At 40.2% G+C, this 13,245-nt stretch overlaps 1 protein-coding gene across 1 annotated transcript; it reads right to left on the bottom strand.

Moving 5' to 3' along the window:
- Positions 1 to 10,960: 10,960 nt before the first annotated feature.
- LOC121743462 lies at positions 10,961 to 12,488 on the bottom strand. The gene is made up of 2 exons (XM_042136768.1): positions 11,856 to 12,488; positions 10,961 to 11,250 (listed from the first exon to the last, which is right to left on the bottom strand). Exons 1-2 carry the CDS (start codon positions 12,144 to 12,146, stop codon positions 11,125 to 11,127), a joined length of 417 nt encoding a protein of 138 aa, XP_041992702.1. The 5' UTR covers positions 12,147 to 12,488; the 3' UTR covers positions 10,961 to 11,124.
- Between the last annotated feature and the right edge of the window lie 757 nt (positions 12,489 to 13,245).

The following is a 13,245-nucleotide window of genomic DNA, read 5'->3' as shown; positions in this document are numbered from 1 at the left end:
CAAAAATCAAAGCGACCTAGTCGTCGAGAAGTTATGGAAGAGGTTTCCCGAGTAGCGGCTGAACGCATGTAAGTAAGTTCTAAATAATAAAGTTATTTTTACAATTCATAATTTCATAAGATTGAGTTTTTTATTTTTTTTGTGTGTTCCTAATTAAAACTTCAACTTATATAATATTTATAGATAGAAGAAGATCATGGGACCGCCATGCTACTCGCTCAAATGCATCAAGGTGGGGGGCGGTGGTAGCTCCGTGCAACAAGATGACGAGTACGAGGTGGCTATACCGTCGGACTCGGACAACAATGATGATAGATCTCGTTCTCGTATTCCGTCTAGCACCGACAGAAATGAGGACATGCCTCCCCCTCTACCCACTAAAAAACATTGAAATCTGATATTTTTGTTAAACACTAAAAGAAGGTCCCGGTGGTAATTTAAAGTCCTAATGATCTGCTCTCTCAAGAAGAGACATCGGCGTTTCATGCATATTGTAACTATTGTGATAAAGTCTATAAATTTCCGAGTGGAGGGGATATGGCAGCCTCCGTCGCCATTTGGTGACAAAGCATCCGGTATATTGTGGCACTGCCGCTACCCAAAACCAACTAAACTTTCAACCCGGTGGCTCAGGTTCGTCAAGTACGCCTCTTTTTAAATATGATCCTAAATATTTTGCGGACGTTATGACTAGATGTGATGCAATGAAGCATTTCTTTTTAATGTTTATGATGACAAAAAATTTGAGGTTACTATGCAAAATGGTTTGAACGTAGTTGTCAAAAGAGTAGGTCGAATGACCGTTCAACGATCTACCGTTCGACAATGTTTGGAGAAAAAAGTTGAATTATCTCATTATTTACTCAACTTGGGACACAAAGTGGACATTTGTTCAGATGTATTGACTGATTCTTTTAATATATATTCATACATGGGCATTACGGTTCACTTTGTGGACAATAGTTGGACTTTGAACAAGCGTTTGATTGGTTTTAGAGAATTTGAGACACCACATGCTACACCCGAAATTGCTTATTTAATTATTCAAGTTTTGAATGAATCTCAGTTAAGCAATAAGATATTTTCTGTTGGTTTTAATAATGCAACTGTTAATACTACAAGTGTTAATGATTTGATTGCGGCTTGTGCTCCGGTTATTGGTGGTAAGTATTTTCATCAAAGATGCATATGTCATATTTTGAATTTATGTGTACAAGATGCGTTTGAATTATGGCAAAAGCATGTTAGTCCTATTAGAATTGCAGTTAGATTAATCCATCAAAAGTTGCCTATTGGCAACGCTTAGAAGAAGTATTGCCTTCAAAAGAAAGTAAGATATACGAATTTTACCATGGATGTGTCTCATAGATGGAATTCGACATATGATTGTCTGAATTCAACTTTGGGGCATAAAGATTCTTTGTGTGATTTTTTTAGAACCTATCCCGTTTCTGATTTATATCTGTCGCATAGTTGTTGGGATCATAACGTGAGTTTATTTAAATTGTTCAAATATTTCAAAAATGCGACTGTTGAATTATCGGGTGTTTATTATTTCAAATATCTGTCGCATAGTTGTTGAAAAATGCTTACTATTCTCCTGAATTGAAATTAGCCGGTACCTCCAGGTTTTTAGATTTTTATTATAACAATTTGAGTTCTATTGATCTTGGTCCACTTCAAGCATTGCAATGATACCAATGACCAATGGGGAGTAAACCTAACCGAAAAATTTTAAATAAACCTCCCGGACCGGTCAATTGTCCAACAAACCTTCGAGTTTAACTTGCATGCACTCTACACCGAATATGAAACCAAGTATAACAGTACCCACCAAGTCAGAAGACATGCCCCTCCTCAACAACATAATTTTGGCTTCGCATTTCAATCTGATTATGATGACCCCGACACGCAATCCCAATTAGCCGACCTATACAGCTACATCACCGGCGGAAGGTCGACCTCAGGTATGTTAAGTGAGTTAGATTTATATTTCGATTTACTCTTTTCCTTTGGTGATGAAGGTCCTACTCCTCCCGCCCAAATCGACGTCCTCGATTGGTGGGGAACATATGAGAAAGATTTTCCTATACTTGCGTCAATGGCCAAGGAGATTTTTTCAGTTCCAGCTTCTACTGTCGTCGTCGAGTCTGCTTTCAGTGTTGCGTCACGTGTATTGGATGAATCAAGAAGTAAGCTCTCTGCGAAAAATATGGAAGTCGTGATGTTACTTGATGATTGGGCCAAAGCTGACGTCAGAGAACAAGAAAATTATTGGGATGATCGTCAGGAGGAATCACAAGAAGATTTCACCGGGCATGAATCGTAGGCCAACCGTTAACTGCCGGCCAAGCCAAATAGGTAAGTAAGATAAGAGAACTATGTGGGTTTTGATTCCCTAATGCAAATGAGCATTGGGGATACATTGACACCTCAACTTAAATTTTAAATTTAAGTTGAGCTCAAGTCATTTTTACTTTATTTCTTTTTTTTTCCATTTGTTTCTACTTTAAAAATATGCAAATACAATTAAATAATTGTATTGGTATATACTTTAGTCGGTGAAATAGATTTCTCTATAAGGCTAAATCCGGGAAACATTTGACAATTTTACTATAATTGTTGATTGTTAGACTAAACTTAACATTTAAGGTTGAATTACTAAATGTGTCCTCAATTTAGTTATTTAGAAACATCTCCTTCGCCGATTAAGAGTATATATACTTATAAATTTATTGTTCAAAACTTCAAGTCTTTTTTTTTAATTTGTAATTAGCTTCGTTGTAGACTAGTAGTCTCGTTGTATTTAAATTTTTTGTTTAAGACTTCAAGACTTCAAGTTTTTTTTATTTGTAATTGTTGAAACTTGTAATCTCAGTAAAATTGCAATTTTCATCGTGATTCGTTGAATTTTATTTACGCACATTTCATAGATAAATAAATAAGAAAATGTAAAAAAACAATTACGAACCGTCGAACCGGCCCTGAACCGAAACCGCTGGAAACCTTGGCGGGCCGGTTCAGGTTCATAAAAATCCAGAACCGTGAACCGCCGGTTCCGAACCGGAACCGGCGGTTTATGAATCGTGTGCATGCCTACCCCTGCCTGCTCCCCCTGCAGCGGCAGGCATGCCCTGCATCATCCCGGGCATTTGGGGCATCATCCCACACCAAGGGGGGTACATATTGTAATACCCGAGCATCATCCCCGCTATTTGGGGTTGGGGCATCATCGGCGCCATTCCGGGCATCATCCCGGACATCGGTGCACTTCCGCCGACATTTCGCCAACTCTAACGGGAAAAGTCGGCGTTTGTGACTCGCTCGTGGCTGGAGAATCACTATTGTGGTGCTCCATTTATCTTCAAAAGAAATGAAAGTAGAGAGAGAAACTCATTAAAACAAGTGGTGCGAATGAAATGAAGTTCAACGAGCCGTATATATAGAGTTTTTTTTAAAAAAAAATAAAAACATTGGGACGTCCGTCGTGGTACCGCAATGGCGGACACCACGACGGACGTCCCCGGAATGCCGCGGAACTCCGGTGTCTGCAACGCACGTCCGCGTCCGCCTCCCTGCTGCCTAATGGAGGACGTCCCGCTCGAACTTCCGGCACGCTGTTGCGGATACTCTTAGAGATTTGGATATAATATTTTGAGCAGTGTTATATGATCATTCCAAAAACATTCATATTAAAATTATGGTTTGATGAGTGAGTTGGAATTTTCTTAAAAATATTTGACCAGCATATTAATCCATTTATATAATTACATATAGGAGTATGCAATTTTGTTCGACACTAAAGTAGTGACGAGCCACTGGAAAGGTATGCGCATATACTTGGACTGGGTCGAGGTAAACTAAAAATTAAAAAACATTCAAAATTATTATTTTGGTTACAAAAACCATTCAAATTAAAATTACTTTTTAAATAACTCTTATTATCTACATAGCATTACAAGTAGAGATGTCCAAGGTTTTCGGTTCGGGCGGTTAATCGTGGAACCGTAACCGGCGGTTCCGGTTCTAGGTTTTCGGTTCGGGCGGTTAATCGTGGAACCGTAACCGGCGGTTCCGGTTCTGAATCGTGAAACCGTGCCGAAACTGTCAAAAACCACCGGAAAACCGGCGGTTCTGAACCGTAACCGTAACCACAAAACACCCTCGCGGTTCGGTTCCGAACCGTGAGCATCTCTAATTACAAGTCATTTCATCAAACCCATTTCATCGCCCACAATCAGACAGGTTTTTGGTGGATTGAATTGAAACAATAACGTTTGATTAGGGCATCCGCAACGCGTCTCGCCCCCGTCTCGGAGAGACGAGCCGTCAGCGAGACGGCGATGCAGCCATCCATCTCGGTCTCATCTAGGCGGGCGTCTCGGCCCGGAGGGTGGGTTGGCGAGACGTCTCGCCACGCACCAGCGCCACGTGGCGAGCGCTAGGCGTGACGCCCACTCGCCGACCCGCGAGTGAGCGTCGCTTATTTCCATTGAAAATATTTTTTTTTATTTTTTTTAAAATTCAGAAAAAATAGAAAAATAAAAAAAATCCCAAAAATATACTAGCCGTTTATAGCCGTTTTTTACAAATTTTTATTTTTTGTATTTTTTAAGCCCCCAATCACTTCTATAAATATCAAATCATTCCCGCAAATTAATCCACCATAAAAAAAAACTATCTATTCTCACTCAAACACTCTAAATTCTTCATCTCAAAACATTATTCTTCTCCCAAATTTAATCCATTCATGGATCCATTTGAGCAAATGCGTCGAATAATGGAAGAATCGCTAGAAGAAGATCGTCGTAGGGAGGAGGAAGCCTCGCCGCCTCAAAGGTGATCCCGGATTTACATCCATCATAACCAGGAGGAAGCCGCCGCAAAGTTGGTGCGCGATTACTTCTGTGAGAACCCGGTATGGGAAGAGACCTACTTCCGACGCCGTTTCCCCATACGGAAATGGCTATTTCTGCATATCGCAAATACATTGGCAGCCCGGGAATAGAGATGCCCACCGGTTCCGGTTCCGGCAGTTAACCGGCGAACCGGAACCGTGGCAATTTTTCCGAACCGGAACCGTCGCAATTCGGGTCGCGGTCCGGTTCAGGTTCATGATTTTTCGAACCGGAACCGTCACAGAACCGGTGGTTCGGGACGGTTCGGAACCGCCGGTTCAGGCGCGTAAATCAAGGCGTCAGGGATGGGGCTGACGGCGGCAGCTTTTCAGCGGCAAAACCGGCCGGTTTCGCCGGTTTTTGGACCGGAAACCGGCGGTTTTTCCGGCGGTTTAGGCGGTTCCGGTTCGGAACCGGCGGTTTCGCGGTTCGGTTGTATTTTTTTTTTTAATTTGAAATTTGGATTTATACAACAAATTGGAACAAGACAATGTATAATTCAAATAGAAATACGGCGAATAAGGAAGAAATGATATCTATTTTATTGAGTTTGAGTTGTAAGTTGTAACGGACAACGATACATTACAATTTACAATATGTATACAAGTATTCAACATACAATAATGTAATATAAATTTGAAATTTGGACTTATACAATAAATTGGAACAAGATAATGGATAATTTAAATTGAAATAAGACGAATATGATGAAAATGATATCAATTTTATTGAATTTGAGTTGTAACGGACAACGATACATTACAATTTACAATACATATACAAGTATACAACATACAATAATGTAATATAAATTTGAAATTTGGACTTATACAATAACATGGAACAAGAGTACAAGACAATGGATAATTTAAATTGAAATAAGACGAAGAAGGTGAAAATGATATCAATTTTATTGAATTTGAGTTGTAACGGACAACGATACATTACAATTTACAATACATATACAAGTATACAACATACAATAATGTAATATAAATTTGAAATTAAATTCTTCCATTTCCCCCCAGTTTTTAATCTATAAATACCCCCCTCTATTCTCATTTACATTCACCACACTCTTATGTTAATAAGAGTTTCTCTCTTCAATCTCCCAATTCTCTCTCTTTGTCTCCAATTTCTCATTTGTGCTATTGTGCTTCCATTTAATTACTCAAGTGCTACTCTTATTACGCATTGTTATACACTTATACTTGTTCCCGTAGTTCTTCCATTTTTCCCTCCATTTCATGTTTTTTTATTTGTAAATTATACTACATTGTTGTATGTTGTATACTTGTATATGTATTGTAAATTGTAATGTATCGTTGTCCGTTACAACACAAATTCAATAAAATTGATATCATTTTCATCTTATTCGTCTTATTTCAATTTAAATTATCCATTGTCTTGTTCCAATTTATTGTATAAGTCCAAATTTCAAATTTATATTACATTATTGTATGTTGTATACTTGTATATGTATTGTAAATTGTAATGTATCGTTGTCCGTTACAACTCAAATTCAATAAAATTGATATCATTTTCACCTTCTTCGTCTTATTTCAATTTAAATTATCCATTGTCTTGTACTCTTGTTCCAATTTATTGTATAAGTCCAAATTTCAAATTTATATTACATTATTGTATGTTGTATACTTGTATATGTATTGTAAATTGTAATGTATCGTTGTCCGTTACAACTCAAATTTAATAAAATTGATATCATTTTCATCATATTCGTCTTATTTCAATTTAAATTATCCATTATCTTGTTCCAATTTATTGTATAAGTCCAAATTTCAAATTTATATTACATTATTGTATGTTGTATACTTGTATACATATTGTAAATTGTAATGTATCGTTGTCCGTTACAACTCAAACTCAATAAAATAGATATCATTTCTTCCTTATTCGCCGTATTTCTATTTGAAGTATACATTGTCTTGTTCCAATTTGTTGTATAAATCCAAATTTCAAATTAAAAAAAAAAAAATACAACCGAACCGCGAAACCGCCGGTTCCGAACCGGAACCGCCTAAACCGCCGGAAAAACCGGCGGTTCCGAACCGGAACCGGAACTGCCGGTTTTCGAACCGGAACCGGAACCCTGAAATAGCCTCACGGTTCGGTTCCGGTTCCGCCTAACCGAACCGGAACCGGCGGTTCCGAACCGGAACCGCCGGTTCGTGAACCGTGGGCAACACTACCCGGGAAGAGTACTTCCAAGAAGGGTTCGACGCCGTTGGCCGTCCCAGTCACACGACGCTCCAGAAATGTACTGCAGCAATCCGTCAGCTTGCTACTGGAGAAACGACGGATGTGTTCGACGAATACCTGCACATTGGGGAAAGCACTGGGAGACTGTGTTTGATGAACTTCTGCAAAGGCGCCCGGGCAGCCTTCACCGACGAATTTCTCCAGAAGCCAAGCACTGCCGATTGTCAGTTTTTGCTCCAACTTCACGAAGAAGTGCACGGATTCCCCGGGATGCTTGGCAGCGTCGATTGCATGCATTGGCAATTGAAAAATTGCCCTGTGGCGTGGAGGGGGTCATACACGAGCGGCCACAAAGGCACCCACCCCACCGTTATACTCAAGGCCGTTGCCGACTACCGGCTATGGATTTGGCATGCGTTTTCAGGGTCCCCGGATTGAACTACGACGTCAACGTGCTTAACCAATCCGACCTCTTCAGCGAAGTTTTGAATGGTAAAGCGTCGGCCATCAACTTCATCTCTAACAACCGCCAGTATAAAATAGGGTACTATATTGCCGACGGCATCTATCCGAAGTGGCCAACCTTTCTGAACACGTTCAACTGGCCGATGAACGAAAAACAGACTCTTTTTGCGCAGAAGCAAGAGGCTGCTCGCAAGGATGTGGAGAGAGCGTCCGGGGTTCTCCAAGCTCGATTCAACAATATCAAAGTCACTGCTCGTACGTGGTTTATGGAGAATATGGTGACATCATGTATACGTGCATAATCTTGCACAACATGATTGTCGCCGAAGAAGGACCTAAGGCGGGAAATTGGTTCAACCCTGAAGCCCCTGGAAGCTCTACCGCAAGTAGTCCGCCTCGCAGTGGAGTGCATCCGTCTTTGCAAGAGCGGTTGTCTGTTCGGGTAAGGACACATGATTCTACCACCCACGCCCAACTCCAGGAGGATCTAATGGAGCACATTTGGGAAAATTTTGGCAACCAGTAGACGCACATGATCGTCATTAGACAACTCTTTCTTCTGCTTCTTTGAGTTTTAAATTGTGTATTTTTTAAAATTATGTATTTTTTATTTTTTTTAGGATTTTATTAATGTGGTTTTTTATTTTTTTAGAATTTTAAGTTGTAATTTTATTTTATTTAATGAAGTGTGTTTTTATTTATTGAATTTGTTGGAAATAAAAATAAAAAATGAAATTGAATGAATAGTTAATGGATGAGATGGTTAAGTGGAGGGATGTAGGTGATGTCTCTTAGTTAAGAGATGGGGTGAAAAGTACAATATGGCCCATGAATAGTGAAGAGATGAGACGGTTAAGAGATATGATGCAGATGGCCTTATTTTTGAATTAGGGAGTTAAAAGATGTACTAAAAGAATATTTTGTTTGCATATATTGAATATGAAATATGAAATATGAAATATGATTAAAAATGATAATTCCTTATCGAATCTCAAACTTGATCATTTACAATTTTGATCTAGTCTTTGACTATTATATCATCCACATCGGCGAGCATGTAGCCGTCCGTCTGTCCGTGCCATCGGCACAGAGACGCTGTCCGATGCTGTGCTCGATGCACCGAGCAGCGCCGTGCCAGCGAGCAGGCGACGTGGCGCGTTCTGATTGGCCAACGGCATATCCGTTGGAAAATCATTTTTTAAAAAAAATCGAAAATAATACCAAAAATAAAAAAAAATCACAATCCCAAAAAAATGGCCGTCTTTTTGCCCGTTTTTCTGTATTTTTTTTATTTTTTTTCCCCAAAATCATCTATAAATACACACATTCATCATCCATTTTTCACATCAAATCATCTCTCATTCATCTCTCATTCATATTTTTCATACAACTTATCTACACCTTCATCTCTCACTCAAACCTCAAATGGATTTCACCCATCTCATTGCGGAAGCGGAGCGCGAAGAACAAGAATACTACGAACAACATAGTGCTGCTTGTGAAGCGTATGTCGCAGCGAATACCTCCGCCCCTCCTCCTCAACCAACTAGATCAACTCGCCGCTACATTCATTGTGACCGAGAGGGAGCCCACGAAAGACTCGTTGCCGACTATTTTTCCGACCAGCCGCGGTTTCTGGATGATTACTTTAGGCGCCGTTTTCGCATGTCAACGCGCTTGTTTATGCGTATTGTCAACACATTGTCCGCCCGTGTTGAATACTTCCAAACAGGTCCAGATGCAGCCGGTCGGCAAAGTCTCTCGGCGTTGCAGAAGTGTACGTGTGCCATCCGACAACTCGCTACTAGGCAAACGGCCGACCTTTTCGACGAGTATTTGCATGTCGGTGAGTCCATTGGAATCCTTTGTCTTAAAAATTTTGCGAGGGCGTTCGTTCAGCTTTCGGTGATGAATTTCTTCGGGCACCCACCACCGATGATTGCCAACGGTTGCTTCGTCTTCACGAAACAGTCCATGGCTTTCCCGGTATGCTTGACAGAATAGACTGCATGTATTGGAGGTGGAAGAATTGCCCGACTGCTTGGAGGGGGCAACACTTAAGCGGCCACAAAGGCGGCGGCCAACACTTATCCTTGAAGTGGTCTCCGACTACCGCCTATGGATTTGGCATGCATATTTCGGTGTTGCCGGATCCAACAACGACTTGAACGTGCTCTATTCTTCACCCCTCTTCAATGATGTGTTGAATGGTGTAGCACCGACGATCACTTCACCGTCAATGGAAATGTATACCACATGAGTTACTATCTCGCCGATGGTATCTACCCAATGTGGTTTCGTGAAGACGCTCGGTAACCCGCAAGACCCGAGATGGGTTCTTTTTGCGTAGCGTCAAGAGTCTGCGCGGAAAGACGTCGAAAGAGCCTTTGGGGTCCTTCAAGCCCGATTCAACATTGTGTAGGCCTCGTCTCGGCTATGGTACGTGAAAAATATCGCCGACATCATGTACACGTGTATTATCTTACACAACATGATTATAGCCGACGAAGGACCGAGGGCGGCTAGCTTTTACGACGAGGATGAAGCCGGAAGCTCAAGCGCGAGGTCTCCCCCACGCCTAGGTGTGCATACGACGGTAGGTGAGAGGATCGAAACAAGGCACACAATGCGCAATACCCGAACCCACGTTGAGCTACAAGAAGACCTAATCAAACACATGTGGGCGAAATTCGACCACGAGTAGTGGGTTTTTTAATTTTATGAATTTAATTATGTAATTTTTAATTTTTAGGAGTTTAAATATGTAATTTTTATTTTTTAGAATTTTAATTATGTAATTTTTAATTTTTAAAGTATTTTGTAATATTATTTCAGATAGTTTTAATGCATTTTAATTTTGTGAAAATATTTTTATTTAAATTGAATAATGGAATGAGTGGCCCTTGTGCTCGTCCTTGCGGAAGAGCACGGATGTGAGTATTGTGCTCTTGACTAAGAGCAGACAAAGAAAGTGGGGTCGGACTCACATCCGTGCTCGTTGGCAAGAGCACAAATGTGGATGCTCTTGTGATAAAGAACTGATTTTTAGTACTTCAAAATATTTCGTTGATAATTTCAGCTATTAAAAATAGTCTACATATAAATAAGACGTGTCACATCGATTGATGGAAATTTAATGATCTTACTTGCAACTCTATCCAATGTTTGATTTTTGGTTAGCAAATATCACAAAAATATATAAATGGAGGGTAAAGGATTGGGCACGCTGCATCAATCCTATCCCTTGTTCCACATTGAGCCCAGACAGGTCATGTTTGATGTTAATTTGCTGTCTGTGTTTGATTTAAATTATAAGGCCATGAATATGATCCTCATCCAACTTCAACAAAGAATATATTCAAATCAAAATTGAAGACTGGTATGGGAATGAGCATAGTATACATAGAGGCCATGGAAATAATGTGTTTCCATCTTTCAACTGCAGGAAATGAGATAAGAGTAGAGATATATACAAAAACTTTGATCCCATTTCACAAAAAGGAATGGTAGTAGAATGTGCATCCATGGTGACTCCCCATCATTATAGCTGATGTGGCGGCCACTGCACTCGCTCCGGTGGGCAAGGCACCGGAGCAGGATGTGCGATGAAGGTCGGGATCTTGTTGCCCGGCATCACCACCGATACTTCTCTTGCATTTACACTTACCTGCAGCCAATTTGTATGGTCAAGTTCTAAATGTTGAATAGAAATGTCACACTTGTTTAGTGCCATCAATTACTCTGTTTTTTTTATGTAAACATATTGCTCAAAGCCTCAAATTAGTAAATACTACTCCGTAGTAATACATTCTCTTTTAAGTAACCTATAAGATGCTCTTGTGGTCACAGTAGATAAACACAAGGACAACAACATTATCTAGAGAAGCAATCTGATTAGGACAATTCAAATAAAAAAACATAGGCAAGTAATATAATTGAAGTGGGGTTGCATTATTGAAAATAGGAAGAGAGAAAAAACAAAGGGAAATTGAAGGTTGGGAGGGTGTCCCCAAAACAGGGATTCGGCACGCGGGGAATCATAAATATAGGTATGTGATGGTCCAAATATTAAATCAAGTGGGTCTCAATCCAAGAATGAACAATCTCATTTATTTACAAGATTATAGAAGAATAATAGTATAGAATTGAGAATAGCTACACTTGCCTTCAATGCAACTAGGGACCATTTCCAAAATAATGAAATATCTCTATTCTCCCTGCACCATCACATGCACTTTTTTTTTCCATCTAATGTAAACTAAATGGACTCACTTTGGGAGATGAGGGGAATCGGAGCTTGGAATTGAAGGCGACGATGTGGCTCTGGGCGTCGAGGTCGGAGTGGCGGCGGCGGGAATCGGGGGGAGAGGTGGTTCGGAGGAACTTCTCGAAGATGGCCATGACGAGGAACATGGATATGAGGATGGCGGTGGCGACGAACCCAAACGACACCGCATTGACGGAGTTGTCGAAGTGGGTCCAGTGATCGTCTTTCTGGATGTAGAGGGGGGCGCCGCCGGGGGCCGGCGCCCAGCTGCTCCAGCCCTCTTCTACCACGCCCATTTAATGATTGAACTCTCTTTGGTTGCGGTTTGATTTGGGAATGAGGGGAAAGGGTTTTTTGCAGGGTTTTTATTGTCGTGCCATCAAAGCACCAGTCTTTTAATTGAAAGCACCACCCACTACTACTACTCTAATTAGATTCGCCCTCTCTCGAGAGAAAGTGAACAGCTCGCCGGAGGTTGAAAAATGTAAGGTGCTTTGGGATTTGAGAGAGGAGACTGGAGAGAGAGACAGAGTGAAGATGTATAGAAGAAAAGTGAGTAACCTTGAAATTGTAGCTATGCTCTATTTCTGTTGAGACTCGAAAGCAACGTCATCTAATATATCAACTGACTTACAGTTGCCCAGCTTAAATTTTTTTTAAATTACTACTCCTAATAATTACTCCAGAATATGAATCAACATAACCCTCTAATAGAAGGACTAAAAGTAGGACTAACGGTTAGTGTGTGGGGTTGTCCGTCGCAATAGCGAACTAAAAGTAGAACGTTCCGAAGTAGTACGAGCGCTCGTGCTCGAAACCGGACATCCTACCTTTAGTCTGTGCTCTTGTCCGTTATAGCGCGGACAAGAGCACGGATGTCCAAATTCTTTTTTATTTTTTTTTATTTTTTTATTTATATTCAATATTTATAACTCATTGCACTTCATTTTTTTTATATTTGATAAACACCAACAATTAAAATGAATTAATTGTATTTTTCAATTTATTCTATTGGCTAAGGCATCGGCTAGTCTTAGTGCTAGACTATTATTGTGCAGTGAGATGTCCTAGTGATGTGACAGTGCAGTGAGATGTCCTAGTGACGTGACAGGAGGTGTTTTAGGATGTCTTAGTGCTAGACTATTGGAACGTCCATACTATCGTAGATGCAACCATTTTTCAATATCTACTAATTACAATTTAAATCTCTTTGTCAGTAATTAAACTTTCATGGCCATATTTTAATAATTATCGGATAGTTTGTTCTTTTTTTTTTAAACTTTGATTCCAAACGTAACCACTGATTCACCGGATTTATATTGAGTTACCAATAGGGTACATATCGACCTTTAAGGGTGTCCACTATAAGGTGGACACGCACAATAGCCCCGCCCC

Source organism: Salvia splendens, chromosome 8 (assembly GCF_004379255.2).
Source record: "Salvia splendens isolate huo1 chromosome 8, SspV2, whole genome shotgun sequence".
Lineage (NCBI taxonomy): Eukaryota > Viridiplantae > Streptophyta > Magnoliopsida > Lamiales > Lamiaceae > Salvia > Salvia splendens.
This window is presented reverse-complemented; position numbering and strand designations above follow the sequence as displayed.

What these genes read in the sequence shown, in the direction of transcription:
- LOC121743462 (XM_042136768.1), bottom strand. Translation starts at nt 12,146, where the DNA reads ATGGGCGTGGTAGAAGAGGGCTGGAGCAGCTGGGCGCCGGCCCCCGGC. An exon ending in GATTCCCCTCATCTCCCAAA is followed by an intron (nt 11,251 to 11,855) that starts GTGAGTCCATTT and finishes AATTGGCTGCAG; the next exon opens with GTAAGTGTAAATGCAAGAGA.